A 20,692-nucleotide genomic window follows, 5' to 3' on the forward strand; every position below is an offset into this window, starting at 1 on the left:
TTTTCTTGTCTTTTCCTCTACACAAGCCTCTACCTTCTTCATGAAGTTACTCATAAGGCTACTTTCTTCTGCTTCTTCCAATTTTTGGTGTTCAGGTCTAGATGTTGGAGGCGGGCTAGGTTCTGGTGATGCTGTATTGCTCTTCATTTTGTTGTATGTACTTCTGCCTTGACGTCTGCCCATCTCCTTGTGGTTCCTTCTTGGTCTTATCAGTGTACTTGTTTCACAAAGAGCTGACAGATTCAGGAAGACTCTCTCTCTTGTCCAAAAGGGAGTTCTCTTGTCCAACTCTGTGGTCCAGAAGGGAAGTCTGGAGCAGGCTCTGGTCCAGAATGGCAGTCGGGGACAGGCTGGGAGCTGGGGGCCGGTCTCTAAGTCTCAGGAAGTGGCTGTGGTCTCAGGCAGATGGGCGTGGGGGCAGGGCACGGAGATTGCAGGGGCTGCCGGGGGCTTGGAAAAGGGGATCCCTCCCGGTGGGGCTAGAAGGGGAGCTGCCCGGTGGCCAGAACCTGGTGCCAAGTTGGGCAGGTCTTCCCGGAGTGGCTGGTGCCCAGGGATGGGGTCCGGGTTGGACCCAGGTACTCACCCCTGGTCCAGAAGAGAAGTCCGAGCTCATCTCTTAATAGAAATCTCTTTACATTGTTTCATTGTGGCAGGGGTGATTGAGTAATGCTTGAGTCAGCTTGCCCTTGGAACTAGATTTTAGTTTCTCATTTTCCTGGGGCTTGGGGGGTGTAAGCCTGAAGGGTTAGGGTCTTTCAGTGTGTTTTTTTTCTTTCAGTTTGTTTTTATGGTATATTATACTGACATATTTTCAAATGTTGAGCTGTCCATGCATCCCTGTGATGAAGCCTACTTGATCTTTTCTTAGAAATCAGGATATAAGGGAAGTCCACATTCAGTAATTGGTGGATAAGGCTTTTTTAAAACAAACTTTATTGAGACATAATTCACATAGTGTACAACTCTTCCATTAACATTTACTTTATGCAACTACTCAGGTATGGGATTACATCTAAAATCCCAACACTCAGAATGCTGAAGCAGGATGATTGATATAAGTTTGAAGCCAACATGGTTGATGTGGAAAGAGACTGTGCCAAATAAATAAATAAATAAATGACAATTTAGTGGTCTTTAGATTATTGGTAGAGTCTTACAACCAAGTCATTTTTTAATTAAGCATGGGGTTCAGTATGAGCACATGAGTTCAGGTGCACACAGAGACTAGGGTGTTGAATCAACTAGGGCTGGAATTAGAGGTGGCTATGAGCTGCCTGGTGTGGGTTCTGGCAACCAAACTGAGTCCTCTGGAGGAGGAGTAAGTGCGCTGAACTTTTGAGGTACCTCTAGAACCTTACCAAACAATTTGAGAACTTCATCACCCCAGAAGGAAATACTGCACCCTTTAGGCTACACTCTTCACTTCCAATCTCCCCTCCACAAACCTCAAGAGAACACTATTTTAATATATATCTTTCTGGGATTGCTTCTTCATAGATTCAAACTTTAAAATATATTATGTTCTTTATCTAGCTTTCTTAACTCAGTATAAAATTCTCAGTATTTAATCACATATTAAACAGTATTCTCTTTCTTTTATATTTATTTCTTATTGCCAAATAATGTCCTAGGGATGAGTAAGTCATACAAAACATTCATAAACTGATAAATATTTTGAGTGTTTCAACTTTTAGTGCCTGAATAATGCTTCTCTGAAGATTCATTTGCAGTCCTTGCAGACATGTTTTTATTTTTCTTGTGTAAATATCTACGAGTGAGATTGCTAAATCATATGGTAAGTCTGTGCAGTAACTGTCAGTTAAAGGATCTATCCCCACTATTAATGATCTCAACAGGTTGATTATAAATACAATCTCTTTCTAAAGAAAAAAGGGGCTATCATATAGATATGATAGGATGAAAGAGTAGATTAATGAACTGTAGCTAGAGTTTTTCTGCTCCTGTCTGGCCCACAGTTAAGACAAATCTCTCTAACCTGCCAGTCCCGCAGAAGCTCAGACCCAAACAAGTAAATACACAGAGACTTTGCTTACAGAATATATGGTCGTGACAGGCTTCTTGCTGACTGCTCTTATATCTTATATTAATCCACTTCTATAATTCTATACCTTGCCATGTGGCTCTTGGCTTACCGGCATCTTCACATGCTTCTCGTCATGGTGGTGGCTGGCAGTGTCTCCCTCTGCCTTTCTGTTCTCTCAATTCTCCTCTCTGTTAGTCCCGCCTATACTTTCTGCCTAGCCACTGGCCAATCAGTGTTTTATTTATTGACCAATCAGAGCACATACAGACCATCCCACAGCAATGAACCTACTTTTAAAGAGCAACAACTTGTTTGAAATGTTTTACATTGATATAGATTTTGGTTTATTGATACAAATTTAAAGTTAATTTTGTTATACTGTGTGTATATTTCTACTCTTGTTTAAGGTATGATGTTTGTACAGCTCATTTAAAATTGTAATGGATAATTAAAAATAGATTAATAATTAGGCATCTATGATAATCATGCTTGTAACCATGTTAGTAAGTTTTCTAGGTATACATAGATATATTTCAGATAGATAGGTAGTCTTCAAACACTTCAAAGACCTACAGAATATGGCATTTTAAATGTTTTAAAAATTTAGACTTTCTGGACAGTGAGACATGTCAGCTCCTGATAGCAACAATTTACTTCACAGAGGAGGATGGGCATCAAAGACACTCTGCATGGATTTTATCTTCTTCTTGACAAAAATAGCCATTTGAGCAAGAAACTGTCCTTGCCTGGACTACTTTAAAAAATGTATCAACTGGACATGCAGGAACCATAGGAAGGTGACCACTAAACATTGCTTGACAAAATGGTCCTTCAGGTGCCTGTTTCACAGAAAAAAATACCAAACATTCTACAGGACACAGAGAAAAGTGACTGAGAGACTCTAGGCATATGGGCTAAAGACAGATGCCCCAACTTTACAAAAAACACTTTAGATGACTGTCCTGTCCAAGCTATCAGCTGTCTCTGTCTACTCTCACAAGACTCTCAAAAGTTGCCTGCATCCTTCTCCCATTTCTCAGGTAATATTATATCCTTCTGAGGTCTTTGATGTAAAGACTGGATGGTTATAATTTCCTTAGTTGTGATAAGAGATAAGTTAGATATAAAAGCTTAGACACACAAATATAAGATAGATAGGATATCTTCTTTAATTTTGCCAAATACAAATAGACTAGATAGTGTAACTGTAATTCTTACTAGATAACTGTTTTATTATATGTAATTTTACTATGTTAAAGTTAAAATCTTCCTTTAAAAAAACAGAAAAGGGCAAGTGCTATGGGATGTGCTGTATGTTGTGAATAAATAAACCGCTGATTGGCCAGTAGCCAGGCATGAAGGATAGGATAGGCGGGACAAACAGAGAAGAAAGGCTGGGAGGTGGAAGTCTGGGAAAGAAGCAGCCTGCCATCCAGGGAGTAACATGTAAAGGCAGCAGGTAAAGCCACGGAACACATGGTGACATACAGATTAACAGAAATGGGCTGAGTTAAGTGTAAGAGCTAGTCAGTGGTAGGCCTGAGCTAATGGCCGAGCAGTTTAATTAATATAAGTTTCTGAGTGATTACTTTATAAGTGGTTGCGGGGGTCCGTGGTGCTGGGGAGGACTAGAGAAAACTCCAGCTACAAAAAGGAGAGATCCATGATCAGACTGTCAAATCCTCACACCCTCACCAACACTTGACATCATCATCACTTCATCACACTTTTCACAATTTACATTTATATTTTGTGTGTATGCAAATGGGGGGGTGCTTCCATTAGCAGGCAGAAGTAACACAACAGCTTAGTGATGTTAAATCTCTCCTGCCAATATTTGGTCCTCTGTATCAAACCCAGGTTGCCATGCTTAATGGTAAGTTCTTCTACCCATTGAGCCATCTTGTCAACTCCCCTTTCTAAACTCTTAAATGTGATAAATTTTAGCAATACATAGAGAATAATAAGTAACCAACTATGTGGCCAATATCAACTGATAGTCATAAGTGTTTTGTTAAAAGTATCTCACTTTAATCTTGATTTGTCTATTAAATTCCTTTAGATCCCCATAAAAACAGTGATACAAAATCACATGGGTGGTCCTGGTGATGCACCCTAGGACTAGGTCATAAAGATTTGTGGTGTGGATCTGGGGACACACCATCTCTGGAGCATCCCACTCTGCCTCTCCTACTGTGCCTGGTGGCCTTGCCTGAGCCAGGCAGCAGTGTTCCTCTCTGGTTTCAGCAAGATGATGTAGCACTTGGGGATGAAGATGCCACCCAGAAGGCCAGCAGTGGAGGCCAGGATGGAGAAGATCTCTACAGTCACAGTGGACTTGCCCCGGGCACTGTGGTACAGGGGCAGGAAGGCTATCCAGACACTGCAGAAGAGCAGCATGCTGAAGGTCAGAAACTTAGTCTCATTGAAGACATCTGGCAGGCCCCTGGCCAGAAAGGCCACAGAGAAGGTACCCACTGCCAATAATCCCAAGTAGGCCAGCACACAGAAGAAGATGGTGCCAGAACCCTCCTGGCACTGGATGACAATGTGCTGGGGCTCCGAGACCATATCCCTGTCTGGAAATGGTGGGGAGGTGGCCAGCCAGACCCCACAAAGAACAACCTGCATGAAGGAAGCAATAAGGACCACTGAGGTGGAAGCCCCAGGGCTCAGGCATACCCGGATCCTGTCCCCTGGCCTGGTTACCCTGAAGGCCAGGACCACTGTGAGAGTCTTGGCCAGAACAGAGGACACGGCCACCGTGAACACCACAGCAAAGGTGGTCTGACGGAGGAGGCATGTCGAGACACTGGGTCGCCCAAGGAACAGCAAGGCACACAGGGCACAGAGGCAAAGAGAGAGCAGGAGTAAGTAGCTGAGACTTCTGTTGTTTGCCCTGACCACAGGGCTGTCTCTGTGCTTCAGGAACACTCCCAGAACCAGGACAGCCAGACCAGCCAGGAAGAGTGCCACCAAAGCCAGCATGAATCCCAGAGGTTCCTCAAAGGCCAGGAAGATCTCTGTCCTGGGCAGGCAATGGTCTCTCGTGTGGCTTGAGTACTGCTCCTTGGGGCACAGAAGACAGCTCTTCATGTCTATGGGAGACACACAGACACCATTTCTGCAACACTAAATGAACTGCACCAGCTCTGAAGGAAGGCGTCCCAAGCACTAACTGCTCTTACAGCCTTTCCATCAAGTCATGTATTTATGATTTATTCCTAGTGACCAGGGCTGGAATGGCTGATATTAGAGGCAGAGACACAAAGGAAAAACCTGCACAGTCTGTATCTGTTTTATGTGAGGAGTTTTGTCTTCAAACAGTTTCCCATGTAAGTCAGGCTGGTCTTGAACTTGCTGAGTATCAGAGGATGACCTTCAACTCCTAAACCTCCTTCCACATCCTCTCACATGCTGTGATTATAGGCCTGTACCACTATACCTAATTTGTGTCAGTTTGTGTATGTGCAGGTTTGTGTGTGCATACATGTATATAAGCTGAGGCACATGCTTGTGAGACCAGAGATTATCAGATATTGTTTCTCAATCATTCACCCACCTTATTTTTCTAATCAAACTTTCTTGTTATCCTTCTGAAGGTCAGTAAACCTGTCAGGGTCTCTGGAGCTGGACTCAGGCTGTCAGAGTTTACAGTGAATTCTTTAACTGAAGGGCCATTTCACTAGTCTCAACGACTTTCTTGGAATTACTTATTTTATTTTTCTTGTTGAGTGTTTTTCTGTTCACACACACACTATATAGATAGATAGAGAGATAGATAGATGATAGATGGATAGATAGATAGATAGATAGATAGATAGATAGATAGATAGATAGATAGATAGATTGTAGATATAGATATAGATATAGATATAGATATAGATATAGATATAGATATAGATATATCAAGTGCATGTCTAGTTCCTGTAGAAGTCAGAAGATGATATAAGTCCCCCTAGAATGGGGGTTACAAATGATATTGAGTCCCCATAGGGTGCTCCTAACTGCTGAACCTGCTTGCTGAACCTCACGATCATATTTTTTGAGACTAGATCTCTCATTGAGCCTGGAGATCACTGAGTTGACTATAATAACAAGACACAATCTCCAAGATCCTCTTTTCTCCATCTCCTGGGTGCTGAGATTCAAGGAATATGCCTCCACACCTGGTCTCTTATGTGAGTTTTTAATGTTTCATTTTTTCCTAATATACTATTAGTAACTGGTCATATTAACAAATGTTTTCCACTGAATTATGCCTGCAAAATTCATTTTGTGAAGTCCTGTTCTTTGGCACCTCAAAATGCCACTGTATCTTACCATAAATAAACTGTAGATTTTCTAATAAATCTTAAATGAGGTCATCAGAGCGGACACTAATTCCAACAGTACTGCTATTCTGATAAGAATAGGGAATTGGGACTAGGTGTGGCTGCACATGACTCTCAGTGCTTGAAAGGCAGAGGCAGGTAGTTTTCTATCAGTGTGGGCACAGACTGGTATCATTGTGAGCTCCAAGCCAGCCAGTGCTGCACAGGGAACCCTTATCTCAAAACCAAACAACAAACCAAAAAAAGAGGGAACACACACACACACACACACACACACACACACACACACACACACACACACACACGACAAGATGAGAGCACACACTTAGGAGATGACTCGGCCAGGGCAAGAGTGAGGCTTCACATAACACCAACCCTGATGATAACTTTGCTTTGCATTTCAAGCTTTCAAAATGGTGAAGGAATAAGTTCTGCAGCTCAAACAGTATGAGATGTGGTGGTCTCCTGCCATTCAACCTCTGGAATGAACCCCACTAATACAGAGGAGGAAAGAAAACATCTACCATGTAATTCCACTTACAAGAGGTTTAAAAAGCAAATGAAATTCATCAGTGTGAGCAAAAGCCAGGGTTCCATTACAGGGCTACTAGAAGCTTGTAGAAGTAACTTATGCCTATTTCTTGGTTGAAGACCAAAGATATGTAGTGTTTGCTAGAGGAGAAATCATTATGTAGTCCAATGACGGTTCATATACTTATCTGTCTGGACAAAGCATATAACTAAGAACAACTATAGGAGTAGAGTTCTGGCTGACGTTCCACAGGAAAGAAAAGTCTGTACAGTATCTCAGTGGATGGATGTGGTGGTTTGACTGAAAATGACCCTCATAGGCTCATATATTTGAATGTTTGCTTGCTAAGTGTTGGATTTGGGGGGATAAATTTAGAGGTGTAGCTTTGTTGGATGAGGAGTATCAGAGGGGGTGGCCTTTGAAAGATCAAACTCCCCCACCAGGCCCACTCCCCACCTCTCTGCCTGCCTGCCTGTTGCCTGTGAATCATAATGTAATCTCTCAACTACTACTGAAGCACCATGCCTGCATGGCAAGTTTCCAGCCATGATAGTCATGGGCTTGCACTTTAAAACTCTAAATAAGGACCCAGTTAATTGCTTTTCTTTTAGAACTTGCCTTGGTCATGGTGTCTCTTCACAGCAGTGGAACAGTAACAAAGACAATGGACAAATACAGAAGGCTCACAGTGCCCTCTTGACCCGCTCCCCAAATTCCAGCTCCACATGACCTTACCTCTTTGGTCTGCAAACTGTCCCTCTGGGCAGGGACTGCAATCAAAACAGCAGTGGGGGGCTCCCAGCCTGGGCACTTGGCTGAACCCTGGAAGGCAGCTTTCACTGCAGACAGAGCTGGGCACCTAGTAACAGTGAGCATAGTGTCACCAGGGACTCCAGGAATACAGATGCTTGACTCAGCCTGAGAACCAGAACAGAAGAGTTGCCTCACAGAACTCTAGATGAAATGCCTTTCAGAAAACATATCTATCCCAGCAGATGTCAGATGGGAGATGTACCTTTGAGTGTAATCAAAGAAGGGCTACATCTGGCTTGCATGGCTAAGGGATTCAAAAACATAGCTAAACAGTTTGATGTGTTGTCCTACCAGACTCTCAGGGACTCCTATATCAACAATCAAAGATATGGGAGCAGGACAGAAGGCTCAGTGGTTCAGAGTACAGGCTGCTCTTTCAGAGGAGCAGGGTTCAGTTCCCAGAACCCATATATCACTCACACTGTAACTCTATTTCCAGAGGATCCAGTGACCTCCACAGCCTCCATAGGCACCAGGCATGCACATACTACACAAATATGCATACTAGAAAAATCCATGTATGTAAATACAACTTGAAAAAAATTGTAAGTATTGACAAACATTACAAAGTGCTGCCATGCAGTGTTATCAGGTCATTTTTGCTGGTGAATCAATATCATTCAGAGAAAGATCTGTTGTGAGGTAAACAGCATAGCCAGTTATAACTGACTGGCCCATCCAGAGCTGCATCAACTAAATACACAAGTAGAGATGAGGAGCCCTGGACTTAGAATTGCCCCGTCACTTTAACACATTAGGACAAGACTTATCACTGCAGTCAGGCAACTCACTTGAAGATCCCCTTTCAAATGAACCATCATTTTGCTCCCCAAAGAGATCTGAGGATCTATCATGCCCACATGGACTGAGTGAAATACACCCTCAGGGGTCTTCTGCCATTGGAAAATGTCAAATTTTGTCACCAAATCTCCATTGGCATCAAACATAATCTTGATTCCATCAGGAGTCTTGAAGTGCACCTTCCTGAGGGCATGAAGCAGCTGAGGAAGGAAGGGAGACATTGTAGACTGGCAAGAACCTGTCAGGGAGGTTATCCAAAATGCCGCATGCCATTGGCCTCAGAAGTGATACAGTGCCACTTCAACCAAGAATTAGACCCATTAGGTATAAATGAGATGAAGGACCCTTCATATTTTCAGACTAGCGAAAAACGTTCTAGTCTTAATAAGTAATAATTCATAATAATTATCCAGATAATTTTAAATCTGTCTGTCTGTTTGTCTCTCTCTTTCTCTGTGTGTGTATGTGTGTACAGCTCACTCATATTGCGTAATCCAGAGAACAACTCTCAGGAATGTTCTCTCCTACTGTCATGGTGGACTCAGAAATCCAACTTTTGCCTGGGGACTTAGTGCCACTACCCACTGAGTCACCTCAACAGCCTTAATTAAACCCAAAAACATGACAATGTGGTTCCTGCTCCAGAGTCTCATTTGGCTGTGCACTACTGTCCTCAGTCTTCCCATCACAGTCAGTAGACTCCAAATCCAAGCAGGGCTTCCACAGACTGGCCCCAGCCCACCTAGACCACCCATTCACTCCAGCCAGTCTCCCATTAATCATCAGTCCCGCCCATGTTGCTCTTCTATTTGTCTTCATTCTAGGGTCTTGACACATGCTGTCCCTGCCATCTGCAATGCTAGCACTTCTACCCATGGTGAGACTTCCCATCCTCTTGTCTGGAACTCAAGTATTTCCTAACAGAGAGAATTTCTCCAGCCTTTCACTTCCCTTCACTCACTCCTCAACCTTCATCTAATTTACATCTTCTTCATAGAATAAACACAGACTTCTTCATATTCACATATTTTTATTTTGTGACAGAATTTAGCTATATAGTTCAAGTTGCCCTTAACAGGGGATTATCTGGCCTCAACCGCCTTAGTACTAAAATGGCAGGCATGGCCCACAAAGTCTGGCCTCTTGTAATTTTTAATCTGTCACCCTCAGCCAGAAAGCTAACACCTACCACTGTCCATCTGCTTTAAAACCATATTCACCAGGCACAGAGTACAGATTCAGGTCATCTGAGCAGAAGTAATGAAAACACACTGCTTCATTGGCCACCACAAGGGAACAACTTGTCTTCCAAGGGGCCCCTTACAGATCTGGGCCTAGGCTACCCTGAATGGGTTGGAGAAAAAAAAAAGAGAGGAAGAAAGGAAGAAAGAAAGAAAGAAGGAAGGAAGGAAGGAAGGAAGGAAGGAAGGAAGGAAGGAAGGAAGGAAGATAGATATATAGATAAGTAGATCCATAGATAATAGATGCATAGATAGATAGATAGATAGATAGATAGATAGATAGATAGATAGATAGATAGATAGATAGATAGATAGATAGATGGATGGATGGATGGATGGATGGATGGATGGATGGATGGATGGATGGATGGATGGATGGGTGGTACAAGCCGCAAATATACCTGAAAGAAGCCAAAGGCCTTCCAGAGGTCAAGCTGAAGCTCAAGGAGCCTTGGTGATAGTGGTTTTTGATTATTAGCCATTTCTTGCTATGAATGTCTCGTTTGCTATTTTAGCTTTTCCATCATTTATTGGGCACCATTTCCCTTCTACTAAAGGAATATTTAGATAACCTTCTGTACAGTAATACAGCCAGGATCCCTAATTTCAGGCCTTTCTGTAATTATTGTCATTAGCAGCATCCAGCCAGGACCATCCCTGGATGGACAAAAGTATCTTATCAGAGATACCTCTGTACTCTCTAAGAACAGACATAAGTATCTGTTTAAGAAGGCCTGGTAGATGTGCTAATTAAGCTTAACTTTCTCCTTCCCAAAGTCTTACCTCTAGTTTTAGATTCACCCTTAGCAATTAACTCAGAACTAAAGGGTTTTTACTTACAGGTACATCCAGCTGTGACAGAAGTTGCTTAGCCAAGTTGCCTAGTGACCGAGCACACTTCCCCCCACCCTGCCAGAAACTGTGGGAGTAGAGATAGCTTGGAGAGAGAAGGGCCAAAGGGATAAAAGGCAGTTTTATTTTCAGAGGGAGGATGAGAGGGAGAAGAGAAAAGAGAACAGAAGAACTAGATGGGAAGAACTGGAGAGGAATGAACTAGGTGGGAAAGAACTAGATTGAAGGGCTAGAAGAGAGTATTAGAGGAACAAGATGAAAGATGAGGAAGAGCCAGGTGGGGAAGAGCAAGATAAGGAAGAAGGAGATGAAAGAGGAGCTAAGATGGGAAAGAACTAGATGTATGAGAACCTAGATGAGGCAGAACTAAGATGAGAGAATTAAGATAGAACTTACAGGGGACAGCCAATAAATGTAGAGAGAAATCAGGCAAGAAAAAAGCTAGGCATGAGAGCAGAATAGAAGCAGTATAGAGAAAGAACTAACTCAGAAGAATGAAGTATATGAACTAAAGAGTTTCATGTATGTAGATTCATTTCATATTGTCTAATTAATTAGATTGTCAGATGGTTGTAGATTCTTCCCAGACCCTGGGACAGGACTATTGAGGGGATGGACCCCAATAGTCCTCATCATAGATAGATAGATAGATAGATAGATAGATAGATAGATAGATAGATAGATAGATAGATAGAGATAGAGAGAAGGAGGCAAAATGACCAATATATTTATATGTATATATAAATTTATATATATGGAGGTATAATATTATCAAATAATATTTTTAAAAGGAAAGTTATTAAGAACTTGGGAGATGGCTCCATGACTAAAGCCCTGGTCATAAACGCTGGAAGATCAGACTTCAAATCCTCAGAACCCATGTAAATGTCAGGTAGATGTGGCAGCCAATCACTACTTACATCCTCATAAGGATGTAAGTAAGGAGATTCCCAGACCAAACTGGCTAGCAAGACTAGCCACATCAACAAGTTCTGGGTTTGAGTGAAAAACCCTGCCCCAAAGCAAAATAGAAGAGGATTCAAAGGTGATTGATTCCTCATCATCCTCAGACCTTTCCACATGTATGTACACCTGAGTGTGCACCCCCACCCCTAACCCACACTCATGTGCCCACATACATGGACCATATACCAAAACAGAAAAATAAATGAATGGCATTTGATATTGTTTGTAATTCTGATTTGCAGTATGTCTATACTAAAACCCATCCACTGTTTACCAAAGCATAAATTTGGAATATAAAAAATCTATTCACTGTTATGTGACATATTAATTTTACTAGGCATCCTGTATTTGCAAAGTTAGGCAAGTCACAGGGACAGAACTCATCTGAGATCACATGCATAGCATGGAATCCTTGTACATTGTTCATTCTAAGATGCCTCTTAGTTCCAAGTAGGAGGTATCCCTACTGATGTACACAGTCAGCTTTAACCTCCATAGCTTAGTCAGAAAGAATGTCCCCTTCTCCAACCATACCTGAATCACTCACTCCACACATGCCTCTCTCACCTGCCAGGGCTGGAAGTCCTGAGAGTCAGTTACTTTCCTCTGCTGGTGCCCATGGGTTATCATGTCTTGTAGGGCATGTGCAATACTGTAGACAGCTGTGTAAGCAACATCAATTTTACTCACTTCTGGGAGAGTATACTGCTGGTTTTTCAGACTCTCATTCCCAGAGCACAACTGGACACCCTCTGTCATTGTGCTGCTCTGGTGGGGCCATGTACAATCAAAGGTGAACTCCCAGAACTTCTTTATAAACATGTCTTCTGGGGTCTGGCTGGGCCGCAGGTGAGCAAGGAACTCAGGGAACCCAATTGCAGTGCTGCTGTGATGCAGAAGACCAAAGGTGCTGTGCAATACTCGGGAAATGCCTGGAAAGTTCAGGGCAAGCCCCATGTGCAGAGTGTCCTTGCTGACCCAGACATAGCCTGAGACAGGGACATCCAGTAAGCCATACAGGATGGGCTGGAAATTAGAATTGCTGAGGAAAACCAGAACAACCCTGGCTGTGGATTTTTGCATCTTCTGGACAATCTCTTCAATCTTCCCCAAGGACTCATGGGAAGGAACATGGAGGGTGTACTCAATGCACACACCAGCTGTGCTCAGCTCCTGAGTGGCCAGAGAGCTGGCCTGCTGCCCAAAGTCATCATCATGGGCCAGAATGATCACCCAGGACCACTGAAAGTGAATTATCAGCTGAGGAACTGCACGACAAGATGTGAAGTCACTACTCAGGGTCCGCATGAAAGATGGGAACTGGATCTTGTCACTGAGGATGGGTAGTGAGGATCCATAACTGACCTGTCAAGGAAGATCCAGGATAGAAGAGTGGATGAGATATGGTCTTAAGATGGGCTGGTGATCTGGTTTAAATGTGGGAAGGAAGGGGATGGAGACATGGCTCAGCAGTTAAGAGCCCCTGTTGTTCTTGCAGAGGACCCATGTTCTGTATGTCCTGTGGGAGCCCATTCTCGGGTTCCTCGTGGCTTTACCCAGCAGGTCCACATAGAGGATTAGGACCACGGGCATGAGTGCAGGTGTCTGAGATGGTCTGCAATTGGCTGTTCTAGGGGATGATCTGTATGTCAAGTTGCTCTAATTGGTCAATAAATAAAACACTGATTGGCCCATGGCTAGGCAGGAAGTATAGGCAGGACTAACAGAGAAGAGAAATAAAAGAACAGGAAGGCAGAAGGAGTCACTGCCATCCGCCACCCTGACAAGCAGCATGAAAAGATGCCAGTAAGCCACGAGCCGCGTGGCAGGGTATAGATTTGTGAAAATAGTTTAATTTAAGCTATAAGAACAGTTAGCAAGAAGCATGCCACAGATATACAGTTTGTAAGCAATATAAGTCTCTGTGTTTACTTGGTTGGGTCTGAGCGGCTGTGGGACTGATGGGTGACAAAGATTTGTCCTGACTGTGGGTAAGGCAGGAAAACTCTACCTACAGACCCATGTTCAGATCCCAACATACACCTCAGGTTTCTCACATCGGCCTGTAACTCCAGCTCCAGGAAATCTGATACCTTATTCTGGCTTCCTCCTACATCCATGGCATAGAATCACACAGACATATAAATACACATGAATGCATATTAAATTTTAAAACATAAATAATTTTCAGGGAAGGACTTGTGCATCCTGATTTGAGAATTGTGCTGGTTCTATAAGCAGCATTGTGCCCTTGCTGGATGATCATCCCTGACACAGCCCTGTGGCTTCTGGAATGAAGCCCAGAACCATAGCTTTACCTTCTCTCCTCTCAGCATCTGTCCTTCATCTGCCCTCTAGTATTCCATCCCTGCACCTCAGCTAGCATTAGTCTGACTCTCTAGTTTGCGCACAGCTGTTATGTTGTTCTTTTTAAAATTCATGTGTGTGTGAGTGTGTGTGTGTGTGTGTGTGTGTGTGTGTGTGTGTGTGTGTGAAAGAAAGAAAGACAGAGACAGAGAGAGGGGATATATAAAGATCAGAAGACCAATTTCAGTGATTGCTTCAGGGTAGGAATGATGGAATGTGGTAGCCAATGAGTTTGAGGGGAATGTCTCTTTGCAGGAAGATGAAAACATTCTGAAATCAGCTGTGGTAACCATGCCAAGATCAAGGCCACTGAATTGTTCACTTTAAATGAAGTAATTATCCTCAAGTCACTTCTTAAAACTATGAAGAGAAGAGATGATTGTCATATATGGCCTCCATTGTGGAAATGATACTGGTGGCTGGGTTACAGGGAACAATTCATGGAACAGATGGGAGCAAGTGGCATAAGCCCAGCGGCCTAGACTCAAATCCCAGTCTAGTACCTACAGCCAGGAGCGTTTGCAGAGAAGTCGGGTTTTTGTGGTGATACATTGTGTATCCTTATAAACTTGATTGAGGATCAGAGGACAGAGCCAGCCAATAGATTAGACATAGAGGTCAGGCAGGGGTGGCACACACCTTTAATCCTATCACTCAGGAGGCAGAGATCCATCTGGATCTCTGTGAGTTCAAGGTTACACTGGACTACATGAGATTGATCCAGTCTAGGAGAGAAACAGAGCAAGGAGTGGTGACACACACCTTTAATACCAGCATTTAGGATCTCATGCATTTGCTTGGGAAGCACACATGCCTTTAATCCCAGGAAGTAATATAGCGGGGCAGAGAAAGGTATATAAGGCATGAGGAGAGAGAAACTCGTTCTCTTTAGACTGAGGATTTCTTAGAGGTAAGAACTAGTGGCTGGCTCTTCTGCTTCTCTGATCTTTCAGCTTTCACTCTGATATCTGGCTTTGAATTTTTACTAAAAGAACATCATAGATTCAAACAACAGTTTTAGGGGGGTTTTATTAGTTTTTCTCTGTATGCTGGAAAGATGAGATGTCTTCTCAGGTAAAGGTGTTTGCCTTTAAGCCTGGAAACCTGATTTTACCTTGTAGTACCTGCATGGTATAAAAAAGGAACTGATTCTCAAAAGTCGTCTTCTAACCTCAACATGGGCAGAATGGCTCTGGTGTTGAGTGCATACACACACACAAACACACACACACACACACACACACACACACACACACAGACAGACAGACACACACACACACACTAATATTAATAATAATAGTAGTAGTAAGGGCTTGGAGAGATGGTACAGTGTGTAACACTGTTACTATTCTTTCAGGTGACCTGGGCACAATTCCAGCACCCTCATGTCAGCTAAAAGACATTTGTATATCCAGTTCTAGGGAATTCAATGACTTCCATGGGCACCAGTTACATATGTGGTGTATATGATATACATATATGACATCAAAATTGTGGTGATATTTTATTTGTATGTTAATAAATAAAGTTTGTCTGGCGATCAGAGGACATAGCCAGCCATAAACAAAAATCAGGCAGTGGTAGCACATGTCCTTAATCAGATCACATGGCAAGCAAAGTCTCTGTGTGTTCAAGGACACAACCAAGCATGGTGGCACACACCTTTAATCCCAGTAACAAACACAGAGACCTGGAGGTCTGTACAGACAGGCAGTGATGAAGAAGTGAGGTGGCTGGGCTAAGAGTCAATGAGAAGGCAGAACAGCAAGGCAATAAAGGCACAAGTTAGACAGGAAGAAGCTCTCAATTGGGAAGCTATGGCGGCGTGGTGAGCTAAGGTTAGCTGGTGGCTCTCACTATTTCTCTGATCTCTACAGCTTTCACTCCTGTATTTGGCTCTGAGTTTCTTATTTAATATGACTGTTTAGAAATTCATCTACACAAAATACTCATACTCATTGAAGAAACAAGTAAATCTTTAAAATATTTTTAATAAAAAAATTTTCTAAGTTACCTCATCAATGAGAGAGACAATAGTTCTCTCCAATGTATCGATACATGGAGAAGAAACATATTGGGCATGGAGAATATTTGCCGGAAACCTGGATCCACAATAGAGCTGCCCACTACGGTAACTATCACTATCACTTTCACTATCATCATTAAGGGACTGCACAACATTCAGGAAGGAAGAAGGCTTGAGAAACTCACCTGGGGAAACTTGTACAGACCCAGAAGTCTGGGCATGGAGACAGACAGGGATGACCGCGTGTCCCCAACCAATGCAGCCTGAGGAGACCCATGCTGGCATGTGTAGTTGGGGATGGGCTCCTCCTGCCTCGTGAGAAAGCTCATTGTCTCATGGAGGGCTCCATGCACTGTGTCCCCAGAGTTTCGAATAGAGAAGCCCAGGGTCACATTGGGCAACAAGTGAGCACTCCTATTAATCTCCTCAATGGCAAAGACGAAACTCTGGGCCACCCGGTAGCCCCAGTTGGAAACGCTGAGGGAAAGAGAAGCCCACATTCATCATTCATGATGGGGTAAATGGAACAAGAATAAACACAGTGACTCAAGGGATACATGTAAAACCTACATTTCCACAAATACTGTACACAGATGTGCAGAGGCACACAGTTCAGAATGCATAAAGGGAAGCCAGAGGGACTGTGGAGACAGTAATCAGAGGGGTAGTTTCAGAAGACAGGAGGGATAATTGAAGATGTATTCGATAATCTGGATGTGGTGGCATACTTGTTTAATGCAAACACTCAGAAGGCAGAGGTAGGTGGATCTTTGTGAGTTGGAGACCACACAATGGATTACATGGCTAAACCCAGGAAGCCATAGGTATATAAAGAAACTCTTTCTCCAGGAAATGAAGAAAAAACAATCTAATGTTTAATGTGGCAGTTTGAATATAATTGGCCCCCATAAGCTCATAGGGAGTGGCACTATTAAGAGGTATGACTTTGTTGCAATATACATGACCTTGTTGCAGAAACTGTGTCATTATGGAAATGGGCTTTGAGGGCTCTTTAGCTTAAGCTTTGCTCAGTGTCACAGGCAACTTCCTGATGGTCTTCTGATCAAGATGTACCCTGCACCATGTCCACTGCACACCACCATGCTGCCTGTAATGATGGTAATATACTGAAATTCTGGAACTGTAAGCCACCATTTCTGTTAAATGTTTTCCTTTATAATAGTTGACATGCTCATGGTGTCTCTTCACAGCAATAGAAAGCCTAACTAAGACATATAGTGTGGTTGGTTACAATCAACAGAAACTAACATCTATTTAGGAAGTGCTGAACCTAAGAGCCAGAAGACAGGGAGAAGAGATGTGAAATGCAGTCTTTAGGACATGACTCAGACATTGCAGACATGTGAGCCTGTCAGCAGACAATCATACATTGGAAAATTCCTTGTGTGGACCTACTCTTCCCTGCTGAACTATTGGCAATTAACATATTTTGGGGAAAAGACATTAGTTATCTTTAGTCATGTACCCAACAAGTGAACCCACCAAGCTCCAGTGGACAGTTCCAAACCTACAGCCACACAAACGCCCATGGTTAAAATCAGTGGGTCACAAAACAGAAAAAAAAGGAGGGAATGTCAGGTGTAGAAGGAAAAGAGGCTGGGAGAATGAGAATTTTAAAAATGCACTATAAACACATAACTTCAAAAAACAAACGTAGTCAAATTTTAAAACATTTACAAAATCAACAATAAATGAATTCAACAGGTCACATTTATATAATTGTGTGTTAGTTCACATATTTATAGAACAATAATAATTAAAGAATAAAATGAATTTGAAGGGAGGTATATGAGGGGTGTGAAGGGAATAGACATAAATAGGTGGAGGGGCTGTTGAGAGAGGGTCTCTTTGTGACACCATGTCTGGCCTGGAATTCAAAGAGATACACCTGCCTCTGCCTCTTGAGTCCTGAGATTAAAAGCAAGTGCCACCACATAGAACTGATGTTGATAAATTTCAATTAACTTTTTAAATGTTCATGTTGGGAGTAGATTTGTTTTCATTTTGAGGCAGAGTCTCCATATCACCCAGTCTAACCTCACAGTTACTATATACCCAAGAATGATATTGAACTCCTTTTACTTGTGTATGTGTATGCACACGTTTTGGCCCAATGTTGACTTCTAGTATCTATTTCAACCATTCTCAGCATGGGTGTGCGTGTGTGTGTGTGTGTGTGTGTGTGTGTGTGTGTGTGTGTGTGTGTGTGCTGGTACATGTGTCATGGATGTTTTACCATGGAGGGCAAAGACTGATGGGATTTCAGGATATCTTACTCAATTGCTTCTCCACCTTTTAAAGAACATTGTTCTGTGTGCATGTGTGTATATGATGTGATTCTGGACTCATACATGCTACCTACCACACATAGAGGTCAGGAAACAACTTTGTGAGTCTGTTCTCTCCTTCCACCTTTATGTGGGTTTCAGAGAGGGCTCAGGTCATCCATAAGGTTTGCATGCCAAGCACTTTACCCTATAAGGCATCTCAATGGTCCTTCTTCACCTTATTTTTCAGACAGGTTATCCCATTGAACCTGGACCTCATCCATTCAGATAAACTGGCCGGATCGTGACCATTGGAATCTGCCTATCTCACTGTCCCTAGCTAGGATTACAGATGCTCAGCATGCTAGGTGTTCACCTGGGTTGAAGGAATCAAGCTCAGTTCTTCACACTTGCATAGGAGACATGTCACCAACTCAGGCATTTTCCCAGACCCTAAGACCTTCACTTTGAGCTTCTCCTCTCTCCCATTCCCACATTAGATTTTAAACGGTCACATCACCAAAAAATAAACATGCAAAGTGATGGGTTTGTGAGTGGGGTGAGATTGATTACCACTCTATAATGCATGCATTTATTAAAATATTGCATCATACCCAGTACATGCATACAATTATTACTCATGGGCTTAAAAAGCAACATGGGATCCAGGTATGGTAGCAAACACTTGTGATCCCAGTACTCAGGTTGGGGAGGCAATATAGTGAATTCTAGGCTAGCCTCATCTACACAGTTAGACTCTGTCTTAAAAATAAAAAACAAAAATACAGGATAGCCAATGTGTCCAATGTGGTGGCTCATGCTTGTAATCATGTGTTAAAGGCTAGCCTAAGCCACACAAAGTATTGCAAACAAGTCTAAACACAAAATGGTATACTGTACCAAAAAGGTTTAAAAAGTCATTTAAACTGATGTTAAATATGAAAATGCAGAAGTTTGAAACTCTTAATTTTCAGGCTGAATTCAAAGTGATACTAGTTTCTTTAGAAAATACTCTAACAACCTTTTTTGACTCAGATCTAATTATGTAATCCAAAATTGCCTGAAACTAACAATTCTCCCTCTTCAGTTTCCTGAGTGATTTGAGTAAAACCATATACTCTATACTCAATCATTAAGGCAAATACAAAAATAAAGCTAAATACAGTCACTTAAATATTAGTAACAAAAAAGATTGTGATGAACACCACTGTGTGTAACAGCATGTTGGAAAGTTGGCACAAAAAAATCCAAAATGGGGTTTTGTGTTTTGGCTCTTTTCACAGAGTTGGATCTGCAGCACCTCATAAAGTCAGTGTGATTACACACTCCTATAATCACAGCAACCAGGAGGTAGTGGCTAGAGGAACAGAAATTCAAGGACTACCTACTGAATTGGAGAATACATGACCCTTAGAAAAATAACAAGCAAAAGGAATACTGTACAAATAAATGATTAAGACAGTCAAACGATAAAATATCTATTATTTACACATGAATTCACTCAACAAACACACCTATCTAGACACCACTTTAGGAACAAGTAATATACAAAAGAATCAGGAATTGCCCCCTGGCCTGTGGAGCACATACATTAAAGACAGTAAAGGAGCAGCTAGATTTCAGTCTGGTACAAACAAGAAAGATGACAGACAGAGGTGGTGGAAAAGGAAAAAATCAAAGCTACTGCAAGTATACACAGAAAACTGGTGGCCATCTATCTAAGATTATGAGAATCAACCCTTATCCAAGACTTCACACAAGCTTGTAAAGCTACTTCTGGATTTTAGAGATTCCTATCCCACATCCAGCACTTACCCTGAAGCCACAAGTCCAGATGGTGGGGCAGTGAAGTCAGACAGGATACCAATAGAGAGGTCAAAGATGGAGAAGCTGCCCCCCACTATTACATCTCCAGGACGATCAAAGCGAGGCCTCTGCCTTGGTAACAGCCAGGCTCTTGGTACAGAAAAGGCAGACTCAGAGAAAAAGCCAAAGAGAACAGGAAGGAGAGTACACAGCCACATGCCTGCTGGGGGCCAGACAGCCAGTGACAGGACAGCCCCACATGGGGCAGTGGCTAGCAGTGAAGGGGGCTTTTATCTGGGAGACTGCCCTTGATCAAGGACCTCAGGCTAAGACCACACTGGGAGCTCTAGGCTTGCAGGCTGTGGGGAGAATATTGATCAGGAAGTGGTGGAGGTGGGTGGCCACTAAATCCCAGAGTCATTAGGAGTTTTATCCCCTTCTCCTGAGGCTTTGTGGCCTCTCTGCATCCAAGGTCACAGCTCTGGGCATCATCTGCAGACTACAGGAAGGGTGACAACAGGTCTGATTGTCTCCTGGGGGACTTGCAAGTGCCGGATCAGCTGTGCTCAGGGCACTGTTTTGTAGCAAGACCCAGATAGGTACAAGAAGCAAATACCCA

At 42.7% G+C, this 20,692-nt stretch overlaps 1 protein-coding gene across 1 annotated transcript; it reads right to left on the reverse strand.

The window, feature by feature from the left end:
* Window positions 1–4,168: 4,168 nt before the first annotated feature.
* Window positions 4,169–20,291, reverse strand: LOC102921633 (vomeronasal type-2 receptor 26-like). Its single transcript, XM_076577611.1, is given in 6 exon segments — window positions 4,169–5,145; window positions 7,649–7,772; window positions 8,518–8,727; window positions 12,154–12,951; window positions 16,165–16,456; window positions 20,083–20,291. Coding segments are annotated over 6 exon segments (2,610 nt in total).
* Window positions 20,292–20,692: the final 401 nt, after the last annotated feature.

Source organism: Peromyscus maniculatus, chromosome 1 (genome assembly GCF_049852395.1).
Source record: "Peromyscus maniculatus bairdii isolate BWxNUB_F1_BW_parent chromosome 1, HU_Pman_BW_mat_3.1, whole genome shotgun sequence".
Lineage (NCBI taxonomy): Eukaryota > Metazoa > Chordata > Mammalia > Rodentia > Cricetidae > Peromyscus > Peromyscus maniculatus.